This window comes from Staurois parvus, unplaced genomic scaffold (genome assembly GCF_062004578.1).
Source record: "Staurois parvus isolate SC_StPar_1 unplaced genomic scaffold, SC_StPar_1.0 ptg000088l, whole genome shotgun sequence".
In the NCBI taxonomy this organism is placed as follows: domain Eukaryota; kingdom Metazoa; phylum Chordata; class Amphibia; order Anura; family Ranidae; genus Staurois; species Staurois parvus.
In genome coordinates, this window is record NW_028317884.1 from 558790 (window position 1) to 571094 (window position 12305).

Below are 12305 nucleotides of genomic sequence, written 5' to 3' on the forward strand. Positions count from 1 at the left end.
TTTTACGGTTGTGGGTTTAGTAACCCTTTAATATCCCAGGAAGAGCTGATGGAGGACTGTGTATACCCAAACGTTTGGCAAAGAATTATATAGGTCCATTTTAATTACAAACAGAAAATTTCTAAGTACTCTTACCAGCTAGCCTCCAACAAAACCAAAATTAGTCCTGAATAACAGTTTGCATTCATTCAAAAGAATACAGCTAACATATTAGGGCAATTTCACACACGTGGCAAGACCTGGCAGATGAGCCCTGGTTTTACTGCCCCCTAGCTGCTCACCCAAATGCTAACATTACAACCTGAGAGGGCTGTACACATTGTTAACTCAGGTTGCAGAATTTGACATGCGGCACCGCCTGTCAAGCTTGCCCATTGAGTTCAATGGGAGTAAAACCACACCCAAGAGCAAAAACGCTCAGTTCATGGTTGCAGTAGGATTTATTTATTTATTTCTAATACTACACAATTCCTCTTATGATTGAGGGGAACACAAAAGCAGCCTTTCAACTGTTTTACTGCTCTCTGAAAAGCTACCCATAGCCAATTTCTTTTCAGAGGGCAGCAAGCACTGCCAACAATGTGAAAGAAACCCTAAGGCTCGGTTCACACTGCTGCGACATAAGATCCGACTTGTGAGACCCCCCAAGTTGGATGACACATGAAATTCAATGTTTCACTGTGAGAGTTTTAACTGATACTTCACAAGTCAGCACAGTGGATAAATGGTTAGCACTTCCACCTAGCAGTACTAGGGTCGTTGGATCAAATCCCAACCACGACACCACCTGCCTGGAGTTTGCATGTTCTCCCTGTACCTGCGTGGGTTTCCTCCAGGTATTCCAGTTTCCTCCCACACTCCAAAGACATGCTGGTAGGTTAATTCGATCCTGTCTAAACTGGCTCCAGTATGTGTATGCATGAATGTGAGTTAGGGACCTTAGATTGTATGCCCCTTGAGGGTCAGGGACTGATGTGAATGTACTATATATATATATATATATATATATATATATATATATATATGTAAAGCGCAGGGGGTAAGTTGACGGCGCTATATAAGTACCTGTAATAAATAAAACAAGTCGGCCTGACGTTAGAAAAGGTTCCTGCACTACTTTGATATGACTTCAAAGTCAGACTCCAAAGTTGCAGTGAAAGTCGAGCGGACTTTGGAGTCGGGCTAGTGTGAACGGAGCCTCAAGCGGACTTTCACCATTTAATTTTTTTAACATTGGTAACAGTGCCTTTATTTCCATCATTTGGGTGATATTCCTCCCTAAGGCTCCATGTACACTGCAGCTGATAAACTCACGTTTAGGAGCTTTTTCTGTGTTTTTTTTCAGCAGCCCCTGAACTCTCCCTAATGTTTTCCTATGTGTCCATGTACACTATGTCGTTTACAGTCATTTACAGGCAGTTGAGTTTATTGAACGCACCAAACTTGTGTTCAGGAGTAGATTTTATCAGCGTTTCAAACGGCAAATGCTTGTAAACACAGCTAACCGCGTTTATAAGCGTTTGAAAATTCTTTTTAACTCTTCCATTTCCAGATGCTGTCCAGAGCCTTTTTTCATCGTGAAAAATGCATGCAAAGCGTTTTACCGGTACTCAAATGGACCCGTTACACCATACTTTGAGGTGTTGCATAAAAGAAAATATGTTAGACACTGCTGGAATAATTTCTGCACAGAAATGAGCTGGAACACATCCACACACCACAAAAAGAAAAAAAAAAAAAAAAAGACAGCTAATCTCAACAAATACTGCTCTCTCTGCTTCTGCTCTATTTCTCTCAAAATGTCTGAAATAGTTCATTTTTTACTATTTTTCAGTGCATTCTGGGCATTTTGGAAGGTCTCCTGAGGTTATCTTTAAAAAACGCTTCTAAACACAAACGTGCATAAACGCGATATGCAAACGCGGCTAAACAGACGTTTTTTAACCTACGTTTTCCAGCAGTCAGTTTCCATCATCCAGAAGTGTTTTCCCAAACGTCCCGTGTACATGGAGCCTAAAAGAACTCAAAAGAAAGCTTCTGTGTAAGGAAAAGATAAGGAGTAGATGACTTTTCCCCATTTTGTTCAAATAATATCATATATTAGATCAGTTGATTCTGGGGTACAAAATACCAAATAATACTGAAATGTAACTGTTTGTGTCATTCGATTATTGGTAAGAAGCTGAAAAGAGGTGAATACTTCATACGAAAAACTTGCTGCAGAAATCAATGACACAAGACTCGTGGTTTCATGAAACCAGAAAGAGAAGGTTGCACTGGGAACCTATGTCCACCGGGAATATGGAAAGAATGTAAACAAGATGGAGAAGGCATTCCGTATAGGGATTGTGTTAGAACAACAACGTATGAGCCAGAGAGAAAAGCACAGAGAAAGCATGTGAGCCAAGGACACAACACGTCCTTACCAGGTGAGAAAAAGATACAAATCATACAATGCCAAAACAGGCTGTACTATACATCCAATTTATACAGCCAATCCATGTAGAATCACACAGTCAAGGGTTGTACAATGGCATACAGAATATACAGAAAGCAGAAATAATATTTAACATGTACTTGCATCTTCCCGTGGTAACAGGTTCATGTTACTCTATGGAGGGCACGCAGCATATACCTACCTTCACTTATCACTCCGATCAGCTGCTGATCTGCTTGAGAAATCCTGAGCACTGTCAGGTATTAACCACTTACCCTCCAGAGGATTTACCCCCCTTCCTGACCAGGCCATATTTTGCATTACGGCGCTGCGTTACTTTAACTGACAATTGTGTGGTCATGTAATGCTGCACCCAAATTAAATTTACATCCTTTTTTCCCCACAAATAAAGCTTTCTTTCGGTGGTATTTGATCACTTGTGCATTCTTTATTTTTTGCGCTATTAAAAAAAAAAAAAAAAAGACAAATAGGGCAGCACAGTGGCTAAATAGTTATCACTTCCGCCTGGCAGTACTAGGGTCGTCGGTTCGAATCCCAGGCACGGCACCACCTGCTTGGAGTTTGCATGTTCTCCCTGTGCCTGCGTGGGTTTCCTCCGGGTACTCCGGTTTCCTCCCACACTCCAAAGACATGCTGGTAGGTTAATTGGATCCTGTCCAAATTGGCCCTAGTATGTGTATGTATGAATGTAAGTTAGGGACCTTAGATTGTACACCCCTTGAGGGTTAGGGACTGATGTGAATGTACAATATATATATGTGAAGCGCTGCGTAAATTGACGGCGCTATATAAGTACCTGAAATAAATAAATAAGACAATTTCGAGAAAAAAAAAAAACAATATTTTTGACTTTTTGCTATTAAATATGTCCAATAAAAAATATTTAAATAATCAAATTTTGTCATAAATTTAGGGCAAAATGTATTTCTGCTACATGTCTTTGCTAAGAAAAAAAATCCCAATACGTGTAAATTAATTGGTTTACATGAAAGTTATAGCATTTACAAATGGCAGTATATATACTGGAATTTTTTAATTTATTTTTTTTACTAGTAATGCCGGCGATCAGCAACTTATAGCGGGACTGCGGTGGGCATTCTGACACTGGGGGGGAGCTGACTTGGTGTCACCGACATCCCCAGTGACACCACTACAGAGATCAGTGCAAACAAAAAGCACTGACACTGTACTAATGGCACTGGACAGGAAGGGGTTAATATCTGGGGCAATCAAAGGGTTAACTGTGTGCATTTTATTACTGGGCTGTGTCTGTGTTTCCACTGTAAGCACACTGCTTTCTATGGCTCTGCTATGCAGAACCATACAAAGCAGTGTGCTGGAGCTGACAGGGGAGAGAACTGTATTTACATACAGTTCTCTCCCCCCGCCGGTATTACTCGGTGATCACCAGGTGCCGATGAGCAATCACCGGCTGGGACCCAGTGACTGACAGCCAAGGCTGCGAATGGCGGCACGGGTATGGCGCGCACCCCCTTCCGAGAAATGCTAAATCACGTATATTTACACACAAGTGATTTCGTGCACCCCTGCCGCCCTGTAGCAGTATTTCTGCTACAGGGCCGCGGTAAAGTGGTTAAGGAAACTTGAAGTCCTCCATAGTGGAGCATTTGGTGGCCAAGCAGCCAATCACCAAGTGCTGTCACATGGTAGCAAAGACTAGGTATTCACAATTCAATTATAAACTTACCCCCTTTCGCTTAGATCTCAAATTCAGACAAACCATTAGATACACAGATGAGATGGCAATAAAGGGAGCCATTTTAGCTGTCAAAAGATTTGCGATTCTATCCATCCAGTTCTGGGATTTACAGAACTCTGCTGAGCTGGCAAGAGCAGAAATCTGAGTTTTCTCTGCTGTAGATCAGTAACAGTTTCAGGGTTTGTCCCAATGAACACCATCTCCCTGTCACAATACTCTCTCCTCCTACCAGCATGCTCCTTGTTAGAACAGGAGCACTGCAACACAACTGGCACTTTGTGCTGCTTCCCTCTCCCCCAGTCTGAGCTCTGTTGTACAGGATCTTCAAGTGGAGGATACCAAATCAAATTCAGAATCTTGCGAAGCTTGCATTAAAACACACACAAATTCTGAAGTAATAAATACAGAGCTTCATTCATTTCTGCTGTTTATATTTGCCTAGAGTTCACCTTTAACTGAAGCCTGAAACTTAACCCCTACCCTAGCTTAACCCTTAAAATGAACCTTAAACCCTCCTGCTCACCCCGGTATCCCTTTAGCCTAGGGTTGCCACCTCATCCCTTTAAATCCGAACACATTAATTACACAGGTTGACAAGCCACTAAGGCTACATTTACATCTGTGCGGGTGGTGCGGCTGCGGATCCCCACAAAAATTTGTGCAGCTGCATCACCCGCACAGAGCAATGCGGACCCGCGGGCGGGTGCCATTACTTCTAATGGCACGCCACCTGTCCTGAAAAACTCAGCTATACTGAGAACAGAGGTTCCCGTGTGGGCTGTGTTTTCAGAAGAAGTGCAGGGACTTCTTCCCTGCGTGTCACGGAGCACAGGAGTCCATTCAAATGAATGCCAGCACAAAACGCGGCCCGCACGGCCACATATATGTGAACCAGGGGCAAGTGAGTTTAATTACCACCTTAATCAGCCACAGAACCTGTGTATTTAACATGCGTTCGGGTTTAAAGGGATGAGGTGGCAACCCTACTTTAGTCTAGGTTCACATCACAGTCGCACTCCGTTCATGCAAACCGCTGTGGGTGTCAATATGAAGTTAACGACACCCTCAAAACAGTTTTCAAATTGTAGTGCAATTGGCTGAATCAGATTGCGTGGGTGTGAATACCCATACGTTTCAATTCCAGTGCGTCAAAAAAAGGTGCATGCACCTTTTTTGTGCGGGTGCAGTGCGAATGGAGCCATACAAAATGAATGGGCTCAAATCGCACTGCAAAGAATCGCATGTGATTTGAACAGAATTGGAAGCCCTGATCCCCCTGGCTACCGATCCTTAGTCTGGACCGAGAGCGGTCTTTGGCAGATCAGTCTTTGTGCTGGGAGAATCCAGTAAGGGAGCTCTCGGCACATAAACCTTGGCCACTCAGTGATGCACATGTGTGGTTGTTAAAGCCCACCCTTTTGCCACCGCACACAATTTGGACAGTCGTAAAAGTCGTAAACACTATAATGTAAAAGGCAGCATACAAACTGAACCTACTTTTTTAGGACTTAGGGCTCATGTACACTTCAGCTCCTAAACTGACGTTCAGGGGCTGTTCAGCGTTTTTTTCAGCAGCCCCTGAACTCTCCCTAATGTTTTCCTATGTGTCCATGTACACACAGTCGTTTACAGGCAGTTGAGTTTACAGCAGTTTTTTTGAAAGCACCAAACTTGCGTTCAGGAGTAGATTTTACTTGTGTTTCAAACACCAAACGCTTGTAAACGTGGTTAACCACGTTTATAAGCGTTTTTTTAACTGTTCCATGTCCAGATGCTGCCCAGAGCCTTTTTTCATCATCAGAAATGCATGGAAAGCATTTTCCATGTATTCAAATGGACCCGGTACACCAGTCAGTTCCAGGTTTCGTCTGAAGGAAAAAAATAGTAGAACGTGCCACATGATGCTCATGATGGGATCCATAGTGAATACAACCAGAAAAGACAGGTCATCTCAACACATACTGCTCTCTCTGCTTCTGCTCTCTCTATTTCTCTCAAAATGTCTGAAATAATTTTTTACTATTTTTCAGTGCATTGTGGGCATTTGGGAAGGTCTCCTGAGGTTATCTTTTAAAAACGCTTCTAAACACAAACGTGCATAAAAGCGGTATGCAAATGCGGCTAAACTGACTTTTTTTAGCCTACGTTTTCCAGCAGTCAGTTTCCATCATTCGGAAGAGATTTCCAAACACCTGGTGTACTTGAACCCTTAGTATTTCATGTAGATTTAGCTTCAGCGTTCCAGTCTGTCCCATTCATTTCAACCATCACCAACATCATTCTTCTTGTACACAGAAAGTCAGAAGTAATATAGGAGGCCACTGTGCTCTTGGGAACCTTAAATGCAGCAGTAATTTTTTTTCTAGCCATCCCCAGATCTATGCCTTGCAATAATCCTGTCTCTGAGCTCTGCAGGCCTTTGACCTCATGGCTTTTGCTCTGATACAGTATGCATTGTCAGTTGTGAGGCCTATTATAGAGAGGTGTGTGCCTTCTCAAATTATGTCCAATCAATGTAATTGACTACAGGTGGACTCCAATCAAGGTGTAAATACATCTCAAACGATCAAGAGAAACAGGAGGCACCTAAGCTAAATTACAAGTGTTGTTGCAAAGGGTCTGAATACTTATGCCAATGTGATATGGATGTTGCCAATATACCATAGATCCATGATCAACAGTCCAATTGTTTATTTAAAAAAATCACAATAAGTACAGGTGCAACATTTTGAGGCCACGCAGAACCACTTAATCCGGGATGACAAAGAGGTCCTGTGTGGACTTTAAGCTTTGCACGTATTGTGATGCGATTTCTTTAAGTAAACACTCGGACTATTGATTACATATCCATAGTGCACTGGTGACATTATTTATGCTCATACCAGTCTACCTTCTGGCAGTTGTTACAGAACCCTCTTACTTCAGGCCTTGTCCAGGAACAAGTGTGATGAGACAATTTTGTATCAAAAAGTACAATCCTTGAGTGGTCACAGAAATCTTTAAACATAATCGGAAATTTCATGTGTGTGTGACACCATCTGCTTCAGACGCGCATAAGTACTTTTTAGCTCTATTTATCCAAACTGTGTATGGTCCCCATGCTGTACAAGTAGCTGAACAGAATATGTACCAAGGGCCCTGAATGGTCCCAAGGCAGAAAAATGCAAGTACAGTGATAAAATGTTCCAATGAATATAGAAAACGTAAATCAGGGCGAACATTATACAGTACACTAGAAATACTACTGAGAAGCATAAAATCTTCAATTGCAGTAAAGCAAGCTTATTATCTCATTTAAACAAGTTAAACATGAATGTGAAATAAGTCTCTGGTGGCCGGCACTGTCTTCAGCATAGTCACTAAATACGAAGACAAATCCTGACTGGTAACTTTGTATCCGATGGCACACATTGTACAGAGATCCATGCCTTCTTCGAGATGGCCAGAAGGATCCTGTGTACAATGACATCATTGCTCTGAACCTTCGCCAAGCTCCAGGAATTAGTGAGCTGATCTTCACTACATATTGTTTTTTGTTTTTTATGAATGTAGTTGATTTTAGCATACTGTACAAGACCATTAATAAAGGACATTATACAATGAAGCAAAGAGCAATAAGTACAGGGCAGTGACCCACAGAATCATCTTTGACAGCTCAGGTCTGGTGCCTGGTGAAATCCTATTAGTTGCTATGGGTTCATGTACATCATTGCTTGTGGCAATATTTATCAAAAAGTCTGATATTTCGAGTCAGCCTTAATTACACTCTTTCAAGACTAGACAGCTCTGTCTGCCAGACATAATGGGGGCAATGCAGTCGGAAAGGCTTGTATTCCATATCTAGAGACGCATAACTGCTGCTTAACTCAGCCAATTTCATTATGTCTGTGTAAAAGCGTACACCCCCATCCAACCGTTGATAAAATAGTCACTTTTATAGTCATCTTTTTTTTTTTCCTCCCCCAGACGGTCGCTATTGTTTCCCCAAGAAAAGCTTGGCGCCTGGGGTGTCTACTAATGTTCCAGTAACACGTGCGCTTAAGTGATACCAGCATAAAGTTGATGCAAAGGTTATTTAAAATAAAATAATTGTTCAGCAGCGAGATCGTTCCCCCTCCCTTCACCCCTTAAATCTAGGGTTCATGCACCAAACATGAACCATTTCTTTGTGAACTATTTCAGCCCCACTTGTGTCAGTTAAATAATGTATGTCACAGACAGCCAATGGAGAACAGAGCCAGTTACCAATCCCAGCACGCTAAAAAAATAAATAAATAAATAAAAAATGATGTCAACGATCTTTGATTCTATTGTGTGCAAGATCAACGTAAAGCTGAATAAGATAGTAGCAGCACTCAACAACTGTTCAATGTACAGTATATGAAAGCAGTAAATCTGGTCTACGCAAAAAAGAAAGAAAAAACAGAAAAAAGTCAGATCACATTGTTTAAAAAAAAAAAAAAAAAAATTATTTTATTATATATATATATATATATATATATATATATATATATATTCAATTTCATTAACAATGCAATATCTGACCTTTGTGGACACTTAATTTTTTTCTTTTTTGGCAATTGTATGTAACCAGACTTACGGCTTACATGTGCAATGGCTGAGTGTGGCTACTGTCTCACACAGCACTAAGAGCTTGCGCAGAATTTAATGAAATTGCTGACATTAATTTTTCTAGTGTCATGGAATCTTAACTGACCCCATTCTCAATTGGGTGTCTGTAAAGTATCTTGTACCATCCATACAAAAGTAAATAAAGAAATACAAAGTGCGATGCAGTAAAATCACAGATACTCTTTATCAGTGTGTGTATAGATAGAAAGATTATTAATACTATTATTATATTAATAATTTGATGAGGATTATTATTATTACACATCCATACACAAAGCATATACCAATATAATGTATCTATAATTTTAGTGTATGTATAGCCAAAACCTTTTTTAGTTTGGGATGGAATAGGCAAGGATGAGCTGGGAAAAGCTACAGAAAATCAAAACTGTTACAGTTGTCACCAGAACAAGAGGTGAGTGAAAATCTTCCAATGGGGACACTGTCTAAAGGCTCATTTACAGTCTGTCCATTAAGCTGCATTCATCTGTACAGATCAATTGTTTTCTATGTATATGCCCTGCTCACATCATACATGTGCACTCTGCATGCGTTTTTATGCAGTGCAACAGGTTGCAATACACCGTGGTGCGTAGTTGGATAGGGAATCATTGTGTGAGAGTAAAAAAAAAAAAAAAATGAAGAAACAAAGTAAGCAGTGTGATACACTGTAACAATATAAAGCACCGCCCCTACATAAACGTATATCCAATACGCACGTGCTTCTCTGTGCTGGTGTAAACAAGCCGCCCTTTTACAGCGACTTTTTGATCAGGTCTACATGTCAGTTTTTCAGGCAGACCTGACCAGAAGGTTCATGCAACTTTATGGACAGGCGGACGTAAACAATCCATTCAGGGCCAGAGAAAAAAAATATTTTCTGCTTTTCCGGCTCTGAATGTGACAGATTGGAGATGGCCTGAATTTGAATAGGTTAAGATTGCGCTGGACCGCATCAAAAGTTGTGCATGCTCTACTTCATAAAACGCACAGCAACTAGATCACATGGTAATGCTGTACTGCATTTGAGAGCTACGTATGGGGTGTCATTGAGTGAACATTGGCACCCGCTGCAGATCACAACTACAGTGCATTTTGAAAACAGTGCGGGAAACGCAGGTTTCCGGAACCACATTCTGGTGTGAACTAGCCCTTAAAGTAAAAAAACAAAAAAAAACCTGACATCTGCCCTGTCCATCTCTGATTTGGCAGGGGATCTGCTCATGGATCCCTTGTTGATCAGAGCAGACCCCACTCTGTGTGGTCAAATCCTTAGGCTACTTTCATGCTGGCCAGCGGTTTTACCTCGTTTGTGGTGCGCTTTTTACAGGACATGCGACTCAAAAACCGCACCAAAAATTCAACACGGGTGCGTTTTTTAAGTGTTTTCATTGATTTCAATGGGGTTTGTGTTTGCATGGGCACAGCAGCCTATTCCTTTCCAAGGGCTGTTGAACCTGCGGGAAACACAGGAAAAAGGTCCCTGCACCTTTTTCAAATCACAGCCGCATGGAAATGCATTTCGCTTTTGCACCATGCAATTTCCCATTTTCAGATGTGTAGGGAAACTTAAGAAACAATGGCATCCCCACGCATCTGCTAAAAAGCAGCGCATTCTGCCTATGGGTGCGGGAACGAGTGCAAATTACAGACGTTCCTGCATCAGCATATATGTGAATCTAGCCTTAGAAGCTTTATAAGAACTTCCTGTTGCATCCCCTGGACAGGAAGTTAAAGTGGTTCTAAAGTTTTCTTTTTGTGTTTTTTTAAAGAAGAAATACCAAAACACGTCTATACTTATCTGCTCTGTGTAGTGGTTTTGCACACAGCAGCCCGGATCTCTCTTTTCTCAGGTCCCCCGCAGGCTCTCCTGTCTGGTGCCCCCCACAGCAAGCAGCTTGCTATGGGGGCACCTGCTGCTCCATGTGTCCATTCACACACAGAGCCACGACTCAGCCCCGCCACCTCTCTCTTCTCATTGGCTCTCTTGCAGTGATTGACAGCAGTGGGAGCCAATGGCTCCTGCTTCTGTCTCAGCCAATGAGAAGAGGGAGTCCAGGGATAGCCAAGACTCCAGTGCACATCGCTGGATTGAGAGGGGGCTTATGTGAGTATTAGGGGGGCTCAGGGGGATGCTGCATAAAATGCATGAAGGTAAAAAAACATTGAGCCTTTAGAACCACTTTTAAGGATATCTCCAAAACACAGCAAAAAATGGGTTTAACCTTTCCCTACACATAACTAAACAAAAAAAAAAAAGTTTTGGCAGCACACGCACTTTAGTTAGCAGCGCAACTCTCCAGCCAAAAGCAGACAATGCTCCAAAATCAACATCACAAGACAAATACCTCCTTGGAGGTTGACCGGTGTCACAATGATCCCTTTGGCTTCAGTGACGGGGGAGTCCAGCCCGTAGCGGCCACCATCCAGCGCGGCTTTGTTGCCCGGCTCCTGCGCCGTCACATTCACAATGGCATTGAAATAATCCACACTGGTGGTCTCCGAGCCGCCCCGGACCACAGAGCAAGGCAATAGGACCAGCAAAGGCAAACAGTTCAGACAGCGCAGCCACCGTCCCCCAATCATTTCTTTGTGGTTATTTGAAAGTCGGCCAATACAAAAAAAACAATCCTTTGGTACGAAATAGTGCAACAATGTATAACCTAGATCCCTTGTCAGTGAAGATCCAGAGCCTGTTCAATGTTACATCATAGAGCAGGGACTGGGGCTAGTCCTGGAGCAGAGGATGGAAGAACAACTGACTTGTAGGAGCAGGGCAGGACATGGGCAGATGGGAGCTGTAGTCCTGATCCAGGATGGCTGAACCCCCCCACCATAGCCCAGGGCGATGATCACACACCCCCCATCCGGCTCTGGTCTATGGAGGAGGCTGAGGAGCTGTCCCTGGTCCTGATGCTGCGGTTGCCCGGGGTGACGCTCCAGATGCCCCCACAGCTGCCACACACTGTGACTCTGCTCTCTGCCCCGGGCACTTGGAATGCAGCTGAACACACAACACCGAGCTGGAAGTTTCTTCTGCTCTCCCGCACGGCTCGGACTGTACAGCGGGCTCTGTATAGACGTCCGGTGATCCCGGAGACCGAGGACGGGAGGAGGGGTGGGGGGAACACACAGCGGCGGAGCGGATACACAGCACACAGCCCGGAACTGCTGCTGCTGCCGTCGCCGGCGCAAGCAGACTCAAGGAAGAAGGCAGAGCTAGACAGAGCAGACGGGACGGTCCGCCCACTCCACGCCCCTTCACGTGATCGGCACCCCTAGCGCCCCGCCCGCTCCTGTCAGCCGGCGGATTTCGCGCCTGCGCGTTATAGTGTGACCTGTCAGTGGCAGCAGATGGGGTGTGCAGGCTGCAGAGTTCAAAGTGTTTCATGTTGCTGTTTTTTTTCTGTTGTTGTTTATATCTATTTAACCATTAGCCTACAGGGCACTTACACCCCCTTCCTGCCCAGGCCAATTTCCAGCTTTCAGCACTGA

At 43.1% G+C, this 12305-nt stretch overlaps 1 protein-coding gene across 6 annotated transcripts in view; it reads right to left on the reverse strand.

The window, feature by feature from the left end:
• The window catches only part of RNF130 (ring finger protein 130), a 465054-nt gene extending 453026 nt beyond the window's left edge, over positions 1 to 12028 (reverse strand). For 4 of the 6 annotated variants that reach the window (XM_089670239.1, XM_089670240.1, XM_089670241.1 and 1 more), the window contains exon 1: positions 11159 to 12027. In XM_089670239.1, coding sequence (XP_089526365.1) covers positions 11159 to 11396 — 238 coding nt within the window. In that variant the 5' untranslated portion in view covers positions 11397 to 12027. Of the gene's footprint in view, positions 1 to 11158 lie in introns of all 6 variants that reach the window. The other 2 variants (XM_089670238.1, XM_089670242.1) reach the window with 2 other exon arrangements.
• Positions 12029 to 12305: the final 277 nt, after the last annotated feature.